The sequence below is a fragment of the Mandrillus leucophaeus genome, unplaced genomic scaffold, assembly GCF_000951045.1.
Source record: "Mandrillus leucophaeus isolate KB7577 unplaced genomic scaffold, Mleu.le_1.0 Scaffold372, whole genome shotgun sequence".
Lineage (NCBI taxonomy): Eukaryota > Metazoa > Chordata > Mammalia > Primates > Cercopithecidae > Mandrillus > Mandrillus leucophaeus.
The window spans coordinates 2,315,872-2,330,296 of NW_012103943.1; the positions used below are offsets into that span (position 1 = coordinate 2,315,872).

Here is a 14,425-nt window from a genome sequence, read left to right on the forward strand (position 1 = left end):
CACCAGGATCACCATGACACCAGAACCCTATATAGCACCAGCACCTTCCATAGCACCAGCACCTTCCACAGCACCAGCACCTTCCACAGCACCAGCACCTGGATCACCATAACACCAGCACCCCCAACATGGCACCAGCACCTTCCACAGCACCAGGATCCATGACACAAACACCCTCCCCAGCGCAGCACCTTTCATAGCCAAACCAGTTTTAGAGAACCCCTCGCTCTCAGATTAAGAAAGAAGGAAGGGTTTTTTGTCTGCATGTTCCCATTTTCTCACATAACCCTGATGATATTTCAAGTCTGTGGCCCTTTACAATGACTGCAGGGCCTCCTCAGTTTCAGAAATGACAAAAATTCCAGGCAATTCTTTCAGTGAATCTTTCTCTATTCATCTCTCCCCACCCTGCTCCCTTCTTTTCTCTCTCACAGTATAATTGCCATGAACTGCTTTGTCCAGGTTAATTTTGAAATTCAAATCACAAGCTGTCCCCGATCCACGAAGGGATTGGAATGAGAAGGGGTGCACCTTTGCTGTTCCCAGGGTTCCCTCAGCCTCGGGCAATGTATCTGCGGGGTGACCCAGTGACTGTGTAACAGCACCAAGCTCTCTAACTGTAAATTCCCTGACTCCAGCCCTGGTTCTCTGGTGGAAATCTCCATCCTGAGCTCCAAGCCTGTTAGTTCCAAGGGTGGTCAGACCACCTGCTTTCCCCTCCCCACCCATGGACTCCGGGCACCTCACACTCGGAGCATCTCCCCAGCTCCCTACCTCAGCGGCAGGTAGACAAGCCAAACACCAACGAGTCCCTCAATGCCCTTCCTCCAACCAGGAGCAAGTGCTGTCAATTCCACCTCCACAGCAGCCCCTCCCTGGATCCTGAGCCCCAGCTTGCTGACTCAGCTCAGACCCTCAGACTCTTCTTAATTACCTCCACGCCTCCTCCCTAGCCTCCCTGCATCCACCTCTGCACCTGCAGGTGCAGCCTTCACGGGGCTCAGAGGGAGCTCTCTTTAAGAAAGCGAAAAACCAGGCTAATTAATGCTTGCAGCTTTACATAAGCACAAGAGAATCTGCTCCATTCCTCCCATTTTGTTTCAAGTACAGGTCCCCCTCTGCCCATGCCTGACAGTCAGGGCTGACAGAGGGCTGCCCCTGAACCACAAAGCCCTTCTTTCCTGACCCCCAGGACTAATTGAGTCAAACTGCATGGGGGTGGAGAACTTCTACAGGCCCTGGTCCCTGACCCAGCACCCCTTTTTCTCTTGGCTGACTCATTTCAGTTCCACCTACTGCAGGCATCATGGCTGAGCAGAGAGGCCGCCAGACCCTGGCTCTGCACACTGGCTCTGCCACTTGCTGGTGGGTAAGCATGTTGTGTCACCTCTCGGAGCCATAGGGGATTATATCAATCTCTCACGGAGATATGAAAAAATAGCCACATCACCAAAAGTTGTCAAATAAGACAGAAAAATAACCATAGCCCTACATCACTGCTAATAACACAGCCATGGACAGCATTTTAATATTAATACATTTATTTCCATGTTGTTGTTCCTCTGTATTTGTAATTTTTCATAGCTCCAATCCTAGAAAGCATACAATTTTAATCTCTGCTTTACTCACTCAACATTCTCCCTTTAAGTATTTGCCCAAATTATTGCACTTCATAGCCATCATTTCAAATGACTGCTGGATAAAGGATTTCATTAAAAACTCTTAACACTCTGTTTTTTTTTTTTTAAAAAAGCACACTTAAAAAATTATTCTCATTTTTGCCTGATTATTGAAATAATTAAGTGCACATTGCATAAAATTTGGAAAGCATAGAAAAGTAAAAATTAGATGAAAGTATCTCATAAACATATAATTTAGAGAAAACCACTCTCTGAGAAAAAAAAAGGTAATTCTGAAGAAACTGTGAAGTAGTTCATCATGTGGATGTGTTCTCATTTATGAAATCACAAGAAAGTTGTTCAAAGTCTAGTTTCCAGTACTTTAATTTTATAGCTAGTACTGCAGTAAACATTCCTACATGTGCACCTGGGAATATTTCTTGTGATCTCTTGCCAGGAAGACAGGTCAACTTGACCCCGTGGCCTGGGGCACCAAGATACCCCAGGCCTCTCCTGCAAGCTCTGTGCTCCTTCATGCAGGTACCTGCTTATTCCTGCAAGTACTTGTGTGCAGCTGGGTCTTGGTCCACTTTCACTGGGCCTGTGCTGTGTGGCAGACACTTAAAGTACAATAAAAAAGTAAGACCAGCGGCTGCTCTCCAAGAGGAGGGTGGCATCCAGGGAAGTTCCACATTCCAGGGGAGGCACACAAAGGGACCACACTCCTCCCCTGAGCCACATACTCAGCTGCTTCAGTATTCATTTAGTGGGGAGAAAAATAGTCAAAGACAAACAAACCCACATGTTTCTCCCCGCATACACTTCCATTCCCAGATAACCAACCACGAGTCATGTTCACTTTCAAAGCTCCCGGTCACAGTTGACATCAAAAGGTTACTATTAATTGTGCACTTATCCTGTACAGATCCAAGTTCTCTGCATGTATTTTGTACTTCATCTTCATAGCAACCCTACTATTATCTCCATTTGATAAGTGAGGCTTGGTGACTCGCTTGTGGCTACACAGCTAGGACAAGGTGGAACCAAGGCTCAAGCCCAGCCAGACTGCTGCATTGTCCATCCACAGGACCACTTGTTCTACTGCCTCCAGGGTTGATTGTTTGCCTCCTAAGTATTTCAGATCTGCCTGCATCTCTCCACCCACTCACCAGCCTTATCTGATCTGCCACTGTTTTTTGTGTTTTTTCACTTGAATGACTGCAGTAGCCTAATAGTGCCCCATATTCCCTTTCATCCACTACACTCCATTAGCCATGTAAAAGCCAGCATACTTTTTCTAAAACACAAATTTAATCATGTCCCTTCTCTTCCTGAAGTCCTTCAAAGGCTTCCTGTTGCTTTTAGTATTAAACCCTAAATGACTTCATATAGCCTTCAATGCTTGGAACTGTCTGTCCTCCGCCCACTTCGGCCTCATCTGTGTCTGCTCCCCGCACCCTCCTAGAGCCCAGCCTCCCTGTCCTTATTTCTATTCAGGGTTTCTATTTCTGTTTCTATTCAGAGTTAGGGCTAGCCTCCTTCCCGCCTGAGGGCCTTTGCACAAGCTGCACCTTCCTCAGCTGCCAGCACCTTGTACCTACTTCATACCTGCTTCCCCACCCACCTCAGCTCCTAAGTGACTTCCTCAGGGCATTCCCTGGGGTTCCTCTTTCACCCTCACAGAGAATGCTTTGTGGCTCCTTCATGCAATTCGTCACAGCTAGCAACATATTCCCCAGTGCTGCTCGTGGCCCCTCCACCAAGAAACAGGAAATCAACCATTAGGGTTTCACCACCAAGAAGCCAGCTTTTCTTTCCCCACCATTTTTTTTTTCTCATATTTGTTGCAACCAAGGACTAAAATGTGAGTTACTTACTGCATTTCCATCACATTTCCTGGAGATTGTGACGAAAAAGCAGGAGGAAGGGAACAGGAGAAAGGAGAAGGAATAAAAGAGGCATTTATCAATTATGAGATTTATCAGAACATTCCAGAGTACACAAGAATATGACAGACCTCAGAGGCAGAGTTCTTGTTATTTGATTAAACTCAGTGACCAGACCGTACGGCTTCAAGAAATCCTTCAGAAATAGCCTGCGTCATTTCCCCACCGACAGCAGTACTTGCTCCAAGCACGAGGTGTGCTGAGCTGGCTGGAGCCAGCCTCACCTTTACTCTTTCTATTATGCCATCAAGAAACTGACCGTAAATTCAGCAATTTTCGGCACCCGGAACTTCCCTTTGTTCTTCTGTTCCGGCTGATATTCCGTTCTTGTCTTCACAATCACCTGAAAGATTTAATCAGTGTGTTAGCATGCATGGAGACTTGAAACATTTTCCTTCCTTTTTTTTTAGTAACCAGAATTTATTACACATGACATAAAGATCAAAAAAATAAAGAACCCCTCCCTTCAAACACACATCAGAGAAAATTCAAATTACTCATAATACTTCCCCATTCCAACAGAGACAACCCTAGGTAACAATTTTGATTACACCTTGTTAGATATTTGTATAGACTTATATATGTACATATTGTTATATATTTACTATTTATGAAAACATATATTTTATGAGATGAATTCATACTTTATAGTTTATAACCTGCTTTTATCACACAACGCTATATTTTTCTTCAATTTTCCAATGTAAACAAATACATGATTTTATTTTGCCTTTTGGTATAGTATAACATTTCACTGCATGTGTGTACTGCAACTGATCTAATGAAACTTTAATTGTTATACATTTAGGTTGCCGCCACAGTTTTGGTTATATAAACAAGTTATGGGATTGTTTGTAACTCAAAGGATAAATGGAGGGGATGGAGGGGATAAACACCCAATCACTGTATCAAAATATCTCCTGTACCCCGAAAATATATATACCTACTATGTACCCACAAAAATTAAATAAATAAATATGAAAATAAATAAAATAAAATAGAAAGCTGTGATGAAGATTCTGTTTCCAAACCTTTGTATACACACTTAATTCCAATTTGATCTGGGGACTTGTAAGAAGAAAAATATAAAGTTCTGTTGAATCTGTTGTATCATCTTATTTTTCTAAAGTCTGAATATTTTTGCAGAGGTGGTTAACATCCTATCAAGATATGCTGTCAACCTGACAAGACATTTATGTAACTCCATCCCACTGCGCAGGCAAAGTGAAAGAAAAAGAAACCTGACAGATAATCAATAACTATTGCCAAGTGCTGCAGTGCCATGGGGAACACGGAAGCTGTCTCAGCCTCAGGGTCTCACCTGTGAAAGAGAATACTTCTAATCATATCCCTATTTTGTAAGGTTGCTTTGAGAGTTAAGTGAGATGATAATAAGCAATATTTTTGAACCATTTATTATGTGCTGGAACTAGATCAAGCACTTCATATGCCTTACCCACCTGTCTCTACTATTTCCACTCTCCTAACAAGGACACTCAAGCTCAGAGATGCTAAGTCGCTTGCCCAGGGTCACACAGCTAAAATGAAGTAATCTTCTAACCATGATCACTCCTACATCCCAGTATGATTTAAATTAACAGAATTTTCACTGAAAATGCCCACCAACTTTCCCTGGAGACAACAGTCAAGCGTATTAACTAGAGCAAGAATTCTTCTATGAAGAACGTCCTTCAACATCTGTGAGGCATGCCATGGACTCAATGCAGCTCAAAAAGGAAGGGATAGGGACAGCACTACCACACATGAAACATCTACCAGGTGGTACCGAAACCCAGCTAACCTATGGCTGGACTTACGGGGGTTAAGGAGGCCCTGGGCCCCAGCCCATCAGCACCCCACCCTCTCTTACCTCTAGAATACATTTCCAGATGGAAATTCTGCTGTTGTATCCCACCCTCTTTGCAGTCTGTTCCTCCAAACAACAATAAGAGAGCCCCCGGCTTCCTGAAACAGGGAAGCAATGCAGCCAAACATGGCTGAGCGCTTACAGGGGGTGGGGCAGAAAGATGCTCTGTGATTTTTATTTTCTTCCTACCCTCTAGGCCAAAGAATAGGAAAACAGAAGCTCCTGTACCACAGTTAAGACAAATAATTCTCATACTTTGTGCATTTACTATATAGCACGCAGTGAGCATTTGACATGCCTTATCTTACTTAATTCTACACTATAAAGCAGATACCGATATTGTCAATATTGTAGGGGAGTGTACAAGTGTGGGCTGAGTTCAAATCCTGGCTCCGGCCCTTACTAGCTGGTGACCTTGGGTGAGTTGATGAAGCCTTCTGTGTCTTGATTTTCTTAACTATAAAATGGGGAAATCACCATGACCACCTCGTCGGATTGCTGGGAGGCATAAATGAGTTGATACAAGTTAGACATTTAGAACATTAATCCAGTAACTTCTGGGTGCTATCACATTTTCTTCCATAGATGTCTGAGGCAGCTGTAGAGTGGAGCCTTGCACCTGTCAGGCTGCAGGGTCACGCTACCTAGCCTATCAAGAGCAACGCAAGGACTTCTCAAGAACAAGGCCATCCAAGAATGCCCCCAACTGACCTGACTGAAAAAAAAGAGTTTGAGGTCCAGGCGCAGTGGCTCACGCCTGCAATCCCAGCACTTTGGAAGGCTGAGGCGGGCGGATCACAGAGTCAAGAGATCGAGACCATCCTGGCCAACATAGTGAAACCCCATCTCTACTAAAAATTAAAAAAAAAAAAATGAGCTGGACGTGGTGGCGCGCACCTATAATCCCAGTTACTCAGGAGGCTGAGGCAGGAGAATCACTTGAACCTGGGAGGCGGAGGTTGCAGTGAGCCGAGATCGTGCCACTGCAGTCTGGAGACAGAGCGACACTCTGCCTCAAAAAAAGAAAAAAAAAAAGAGTTTTGGGAGAGGAATAGAAGTTTCCTGGGAGGACAAGACAAGGGAAGACAGTCTCTGCAAAGTGAACCACAGAGCCAAAGAAACAAAGGGGTGAAATAGCATGAGATCTACAAGGACCCACTTTGCTGGCATGTGAACTGCAATTCGAATGCGAGAGCTGGAAGCTAATGTAAACAAAAGAGCAAATGGTAAAGCTCCTAGGCTAGTTCACAGCAACCTGGGATGGACCAGATGAAAGAACATACATGCAGGTGCTTTGTGAACTGAAAGGATATTCTACAAATTCCAGTTATTAGAAATATTTTGTACATCACTAGATCAACTGTCAGATCATGAAGTGGTAAAGAAAATTTAGATGTCTGATTATTTCTCTTAATCTACAGTTTTAGAAATATTCACAAACTTGGATTTATAATTTTATCTCCCCATGTATGTGTGTATATACACATATGTGTGTGTGATATATATATATAATGCATCTATTAACATATATATAATACATGTGTTTCCCGGTCAGCATGAGCCACAACCCTTGGGGTAATAACTGCTTTTTGTGGTAGGCAGCATTCTAATTTGGCTCCAAAGATTCCTGCCCCATGGTGTTCATGTGCTGTGTAATTTCCTCCCTTTAGAATGTGGGCTGGACCTGTGGTTATGATGGGCTAGTCCCTCCCATGATTACACTGTGCTATGTAAAACTCCAGCTTAACAGACTGGAAAGAGATTCTCCACTGACCTTGAAGAATTAAACTGACATGCTGAAAGAGAGCCATGCAGCTAATACCTGAGAGCAACCCTCAACCGGGAGCCAACAAGAAAACCAGGACCTCAGTCCTCCAACCACAAGGAACTGAAATCTGCCGACAGCCTCAATGAGCTTGAAAGAGGATCCCAAGTGTCAGTGGGAATGCAGTCTGGCCAACACCTTGATTTCAGGCTCATGAGACCCTGTGCAGAGAATCCAGCTAGCCTATGGCTAGACTTCTGACCTATGAAAACTGTGAGATAATAAGTTTGTGGTTTTTAAGCCACGTAATTTTTGGTAATTTGTCACACAGTGATAGAATACTAGTCCACCTTCCCACATTGCCAAGTCTGTCTCAATCATCTCTTGGCCTGATCCCTTCCTTTCTAGATCCACAGTCCTCCAACTGGTCTTGAGTATCTTCACATCAATTGTTGTACGCAAACTCAGAGACCAGTAAAATTTTTAAAAAAATATCAAGAAGTACTTGCTTCTTAGTCTTTCTCTCTCCCTCTCTATTCTTAAAAACATCCTTCCCTGAGCTTTTGAAAAAGCTCAAAACCATTTCCATTCTGTGCCAACTTAAAAGACCCCATATTCTAACCAACATGTTGAGGCAGGAGACAGAACTGAAAAAAATTACTGTCAGAACAAGGCCACGAATAATTGTTACAGGCAATATCATTCTCATTCTCATAATAATAAAGAGTTTGAGGTTGATTCTCTAGCATCCATCTCTTTCTTCAACCAAAAGCTCTATGATATTACTTTCAGGAATCCACCCCTGCCTTACTGTGTGGCAGCCATGTGGTTCAGTGGGATTGACCCCTTCCTCAGTGACAGTGATGGTCCTTAGTGAAATTGAGCCAATCAGGGTCTACCATCCTGTTGATCACACAATTTGATTGACTCAGACATGGGCATGTTACCCAATGTGGACCAATGAGCTATGAGGTAGTATTGACTAGTGTCTTGATGAAAGAAGCCTGGCAGGTCTTCATGAGTGACTCTTCCTCTGGATGGTGTGGTGAAGTCTTGAGTCCTGGAATTGTTACTACCTTGATGGGAACCAGGAGAAGAACGAAGGCAGCACACAAAGAAGGGCAGAGCCAAGAGGAACCCAGAGAAATGGAGCTGGGTCCAGATGACATCCTACCCTGGGATTACACCATGCCTGAAGTTAGACCTACTCTGGGATCCACAGTTATGGGGCAAATATCTACTCTTTGGGCCTTAATCCAATTTTGGCTGGGTTTTCTGTTACTTGAAACTGAAAGCTTTCTATCTGATACACATGTCTTCCAAGAAAACCCAAGAAAATGAACTGAAAAGCGATTAGAATTTAGTAAGGTAGCCAAAACTAAATAAGTAAACCAAAATCAATAGATTTCCTAGGTGTCAGCAAAAAGTCAGCTCAAAAACATAATGGGTCCACCAAAAGATACAAGAACATTCATAGCAGCTTTGTTCCTGATAGCCCCAAACTGGGAACATCTCAAATGTGCACATCTCAAATGTGCACTAACAGCAGAATGGACAAATTGTGGTTTACTCAGAAAATGGAATGTCTCAAAGCTATATTACATATGCATTGATGAATTTCATAGACATTACATTGAACAAAAGAAATTAGACACCAAGAGGTTTTTATATACTGTGTGATGTCATTTACATCAACTTCAAGTATATGTATAATAATTTATATGTATAATATATTTACCATAAAAATACACCACTCACCATTTGCCCAGTCATAGGGTTAGAGGGTACTGAAGTTAGGCAGAGTTGGGGCCATAACCCTCTCTTCAAATCCATGTCCTGCCTTGCCGTGAATCCCTATGAAATTCTACTTAGGCTCTGAGTGACTTTCTAATGAAAACAGTCCCTTTAGTTTCAGGTCCTCACTCCTCAAACCACAAAACTCAAATACAGGCCAAGAGACAGGCGGGTGCCTGACACCATGTGAGTCCTCAGTCATCTACTCTTCTCTTTAGCTAAGCCACATTTTCTCCAAAAGCAACTCAGGCTGCTACACAATATTTTATCTTCATCCCGAGGAAGTGTTAGCTCTTTGGAACTCCATCTCCATTTCAAAAGGTCTTGGCCTGTTTGCCTGGAACAAATGGACAGTGCTCTGCCTTCATCTTCTTGTACCTCTCAGTCGTTTTTGACAAGCTTGTTCTCTCTCTCCTCCTTGAAAGGTTCTCCTCCCTTGGGCCCAAGGCAGCCTCTCTCTCGGTTCTCTTGCTGGCTCACCCATCAGACCTCCTCAGTCTCCACTCCAGGCTCCTCCTCTTTCTGTTGACCTCTCAGTGTTGGGATTTCTCAAAGCCAGCTCATGACTGCTCTTCTTTACATCTACAAGACCCCTCTGCATGTTCTTACTCCCATCACTTCCAAGTTCATTGGTTTTTTTGTTTGTTTGGTTGGTTTTGTTGTTGTTGTTGTGGTTGTGGTTGAGACAGAGTCTCACTCTGTTGCCCAGGCTGGAGTGCAGTGGCATGATCTCAGCTCACTGCAACCTCTACATTTTGGATTCAAGCAATTCTCCTGTCTCAGTCTCCCGAGTAGCTTGGACTACAGGCATGTGCCACCACACCTGGCTAATCAAGTTCATTGTTTATCCTCATGACTCCCAAATTTATACTTTCACTCACATGTCACTCAACACTCAGATGACCCTACTGGACATTCACCCTTGACCCTCCTGCCCCAGTCACTTCACTCTCAACATCTTCATGCCCTGTAATCCCCTACTTAGAAGATAACAGCAGCATTATCCAAACCACTGTTTGTGTCAAATCAAACACAGATACCTCTCATGATTCCTCCCTTCTCTTTAGTCTCAAAATTCATTCCATTATTCCACCCATTCCAGCTCCAGCTTCCTCAAAAATTTCCCTTAAATCAACCCACTCATCCAGTTGCACGACCTCTACCCCAGTACAGGACATCGTCATCTCTCTTTGGATCTTTGCCCTGGACAGCTTTTTTGTTTCCAAACCCAGGGGAAAGATCCCTCTACATTGAGGGAAAGACAATACCAGTAAACCTTCAGAAGATATCCAGCAGGCCAACACCTGAGGCAACTACAGAGAAGCAGTTTTAAGTGGCCAGGGAACACGATGGCTGAGGTGAGTAGGTGACAGGGAGGAAGCTAGAGAGGCACATAGAGGCTCTGAATGCTATACTAGGCACCTTGAAGATTAATGTGAGGGCAGTGAAGAGCTGAGGAATGATTGTAAATGAGAAAATGGCTTTGCAGGTATGCATTTCAGGCACAAGAGAGGCCTCTGGCCACAGTGAAGGTACACTGCGTGGGGACCGGCAGAGAGCAGGGAAAATACAGCCCTACAAAGTCACTGCATCACTGCAACCAGCCAGCTAGAGGACTTGCATAAAGCTTGGTGTTTTGTTCCTATGGAGTAGAGCCAGAAACATTTTCCTTCTATAAACGATAGAGTCACAGTTACATCTTTTTAGTACTCTGAAAGGGAAAGCATAAGAAATGTTAGCCAATCGTAATTAATTGTACCTTGGAGTTATCAGCGTGCATAGGCAAAGCGAACAAGAAAGGAGAAAAATAAATTTGCAAAGAAAGCCTCTCTTCTAGACATTCTTTTTCCCACAGTTAAAAGAAAATGGAGCAAAACAGAGCCCTGAGTGCCTTGCCTATCAGCAGAAACGAGAGAAGAAAAGAGGAGAGGGGAGAGGCAAAATTCCTCCTACTCTTTGTATTCTTTAAAGTGGGGTTTTATAGATATTTGGAAAAATGAAACTCCAGGTTTTCAAATATGATTGTGGATTTGGGCAAAGCAATAACTTTGTATTCTTTCCATATTTACATGTTGGATCCCTATTGTCCTGTCAGCTGCTAATATGAAGAACATAATTTAACATAATTGGCATTGTGAAAATGGGATAAATTATTCATCCCTAAAGGACCCCTCGTCTGGATATAATTCCCATTTCACTGGCAAGGCCAGATAATGCATGGTGGTTCAGATGGTGCAAAGTACAGATCATAAAAATTTAAAATACTACTTCCCAGGATTATCAATAATGAAGAGGTTCCCACATGGAGAGGTCCGAGGATTGGCAGGAACAATAAATAAAAGTGCAGAAGTGCTGACAAGGAGCAAGATTGTATTTTTATGAGCTGGACTTGCACAGTCCAAAAATAGATCTAAGCTGTACCCATCATCCCTGGAGCAGAGAGACAGGTTCAGAGCCAGGACAATGAATGGCTGGCACTGAGTCCCTACTATGAGCCAGGCATGGTGCCGGGTGCCCTGCTGATGTGGACTCATTCAATTCTCATCATTCTCCTGACAACATTCTCTCCACGCCTCAGTTCTCTCCTTCAAAATCATTATTATTATTCCCATTTTTCAGATGAGGAAATTTAGGCTCCAAGAGTTCAGTCACTTGCCTGTGATCAAATGACTGGCCTCGGGTTGAGCTAGATTCAAACTCAAGAATATCATACTCTTTCCTACTGATCATGGTTTGGGGTTTTTTGTAAAGGTACCCACTACATGCCTGGCACTGTGCCAAACACTTTACATCCTATATCTCAGCAAATCTTCTCTATCATTCTGTGAGGTAAAGGTAATCATTCCCATTTTACAGATAAGGAGCCTGAGTCCCAGAGAGCAGAAGTGACTTCATAACCTCACATGGCCACTAGGAGGCAGAGCCCAGACTTGAACCCAAGCTCAGATCCAAGTGCCACCTAACACTTGAGCTCTGATCCTGGGGAACCAGGACATAACAGGGAGGCCATAAAAACTGTGGAATGAATGAGTGAACAAATAACTTCTATTTCTAAACAGAGAAAGCGAAGTTGCCCAGATGGGGCCTGTGTCCTTAGTTGGGAGCTTCCCCCATTTGCACCTATCGCTCCTCCCTCCACACTCCCTCTTTGGATTCGTGTTTTCTCCTGAGCCCTTGAAGGTTGGTTTTGGGCCCCGAACACAAGGTAAAATGTCAGTGCTCAAAAGACTTAAGTGGCAGTGTTGTCCAACCCCATCAATTCACAAATGGGGAGACTGAGGCGCAGAGCGGGAAAGGGATGTGCCACAGGTCACACAGTAAGACTGGGTCGGAAGCAGGTCTCTAGTATGAACGCCAACTCTCAGTCCAGAGCTCTTTCCATGGAATAAACTTTGTTTTTCTTGCTGGGCCTTTGCTTTCTCAGAGGCTGTATAAAAGCTAGTCTCAAACGAACTATCTGCCTCAGTAAGTCTGTAACTCCCCACTTCTACGGCAACGCATAGCACGGGGCGAGACGAGCTACTCTCCATGGGATCCTCTACGGGGGACTTCAGCTCCTTCTGCTCTGAACAGAGGCAGGCTGCCTGGGCTGGAATCATTACAGTGGAGCCCAGAGCGCTGCCACCTGGCTCTTCCACAGTCCGGAGGCCCAGGCCATGTCACTGCTCACCTCTCCTTGCTGCCTGGGGTAGCCCTGTGACCTCCAGAAACGGGGAACCTGATTCTGGGACTAAACAGATAATGTTAAGAACAACAACAATAATAATTACACCACTGCATTAAGCATGTACTATGTGCTAGGCGCTATGATAAACGTTTGCTATGTATTTTCCTCATTTTATCTTACAACAAACCTCAGAGGAGACGTTAGTGTCATGAGGAAACAGAGGGTCACAGTGGTGAATAAACTTGCCCAGTGTCACAGTGCAAGTAGGTGGACGCAGGATTTGAATTCAAACTGTGCTGTTCTGACACCTCCCTGTACAGACAGAGGCACTGGCTTCACCGTGATCTCCCTGCGTGTGAAAGTGAACAAGTTACATCCACTCCCTGACACCATTTGCCATCTGTGAAATGGGGATGAATTCTTTTTATAGAAAATCCAAGGCCAGGTGCAGTGGCTTCCATCTGTAATCCCAGCACTTTGGGAGGCCAAGGCAGGAGGATCAGTTGAGGCCAGGAGTTTGAGACTAGCCTGGGTGACAAGGCTCCATCTATAAAAAGTATTTAAAAATCAGCCTGGGTGTGGTAGCATGTGCCTGTAGTCCCAGCTACTTAGGGGACAGAGGCAGGAGGATGGCTTGAGCCCAGGACTTCGAGACTGCAGGGAGCTATGTATGATCACATCACTACTACACTCCAGCTTGAGGATGACAGAGAGAGACCCTGTCTCTAAAAATCAATGAATAAAATTTGATGCATTCTTATGGTAAAAAAAAAAAAAAAAAAAAAGATGAAAAGTATAGAATCAAATTCTTCAAATGGAACGCACCTACTCCCATCCCCATTTCCCAAACATTTAACAGTTTTCTATGTGTCCTTCCAAAATCGTCTTACGAATTACAAAAATAAAACATGCTCACACTGTGTGTGTTTCCCCAAATGGGATCACTCCACACCATTCTCTTTAAAGCTGTTTGGACGAAGAGCGTGTCTGTTACATCTTTCCACGCTGGCGCATGCAGATCAGCCTCACTCTCAAAACCTCTGCTTAGGCTTCCGCCTGCGTGCGCCAGAGCTCAGTTAACCAGGCCCTTCTCAGGGAACAGTCCAAGTTGTTCCCAGTTCTTTTCAATATATAGTGGCCTTTGCATACTTGAAATATATACCCATAGGGTAACTTCCTACCAGTGAAAAGCATACCAGTCCAATGCTATCCACAGTTTACATTTTACAGACAATGTCAAAATACCGGTACTCTGAAAAACACTGCATCACATTACATAACCAACAAGAGTGAATTGAGGACAAGTTTGCCCCAGTGTTGTCAACATGAGGAAATATCCTTTTTTTTTTTTTTGCGCCAATCCGGTAGGTAAAAAAAGTATATTTTGTTTAAAATTGTGTTTTTAAATTATACGGCATTTTTGTTATGTTTATTGTCATTACCTATTTGCAGGATCTGCCTAGTCAGAGACGTTGTCCCAATTTGAGATTCATCTCTTGAGATTCTCTGAAGAACCAGGGGGCTCTAGGGCCTGGAGCCTGCAGGGATGTGCATTTCTGCTGTTCCCTGGGGAAAGGCTACGTTTCTCGTATCTTGTGTCTCGGGGAGAAAACGAAACCCTGCAGAAAGCCCAGGGAGAGGCCCAGAAGGCACACAGGCCTTAGGTCCCCTTTCAGGCCTCCCCTGCAGAGCATCATCAGGCCCCACACCGCCCCACACCCACCTGTGAAACCCCATCCTTCTCAGCATGCTCCACTTCTGCAGTCT

General features: G+C 44.0%; 1 protein-coding gene across 6 annotated transcripts in view; it reads right to left on the minus strand.

Moving 5' to 3' along the window:
- The window catches only part of LOC105546869 (neuron-specific protein family member 2), a 77,253-nt gene that overhangs the window by 49,782 nt on the left and 13,046 nt on the right, over positions 1-14,425 (minus strand). For 4 of the 6 annotated variants that reach the window (XM_011990175.1, XM_011990177.1, XM_011990178.1 and 1 more), the window contains exon 3: positions 3,825-3,908. In XM_011990175.1, the coding sequence (XP_011845565.1) occupies positions 3,825-3,908 (84 nt within the window). Of the gene's footprint in view, positions 1-2,163; positions 2,240-3,824; positions 3,909-5,435; positions 5,510-14,425 lie in introns of those variants that run through there. The other 2 variants (XM_011990180.1, XM_011990182.1) reach the window with 2 other exon arrangements.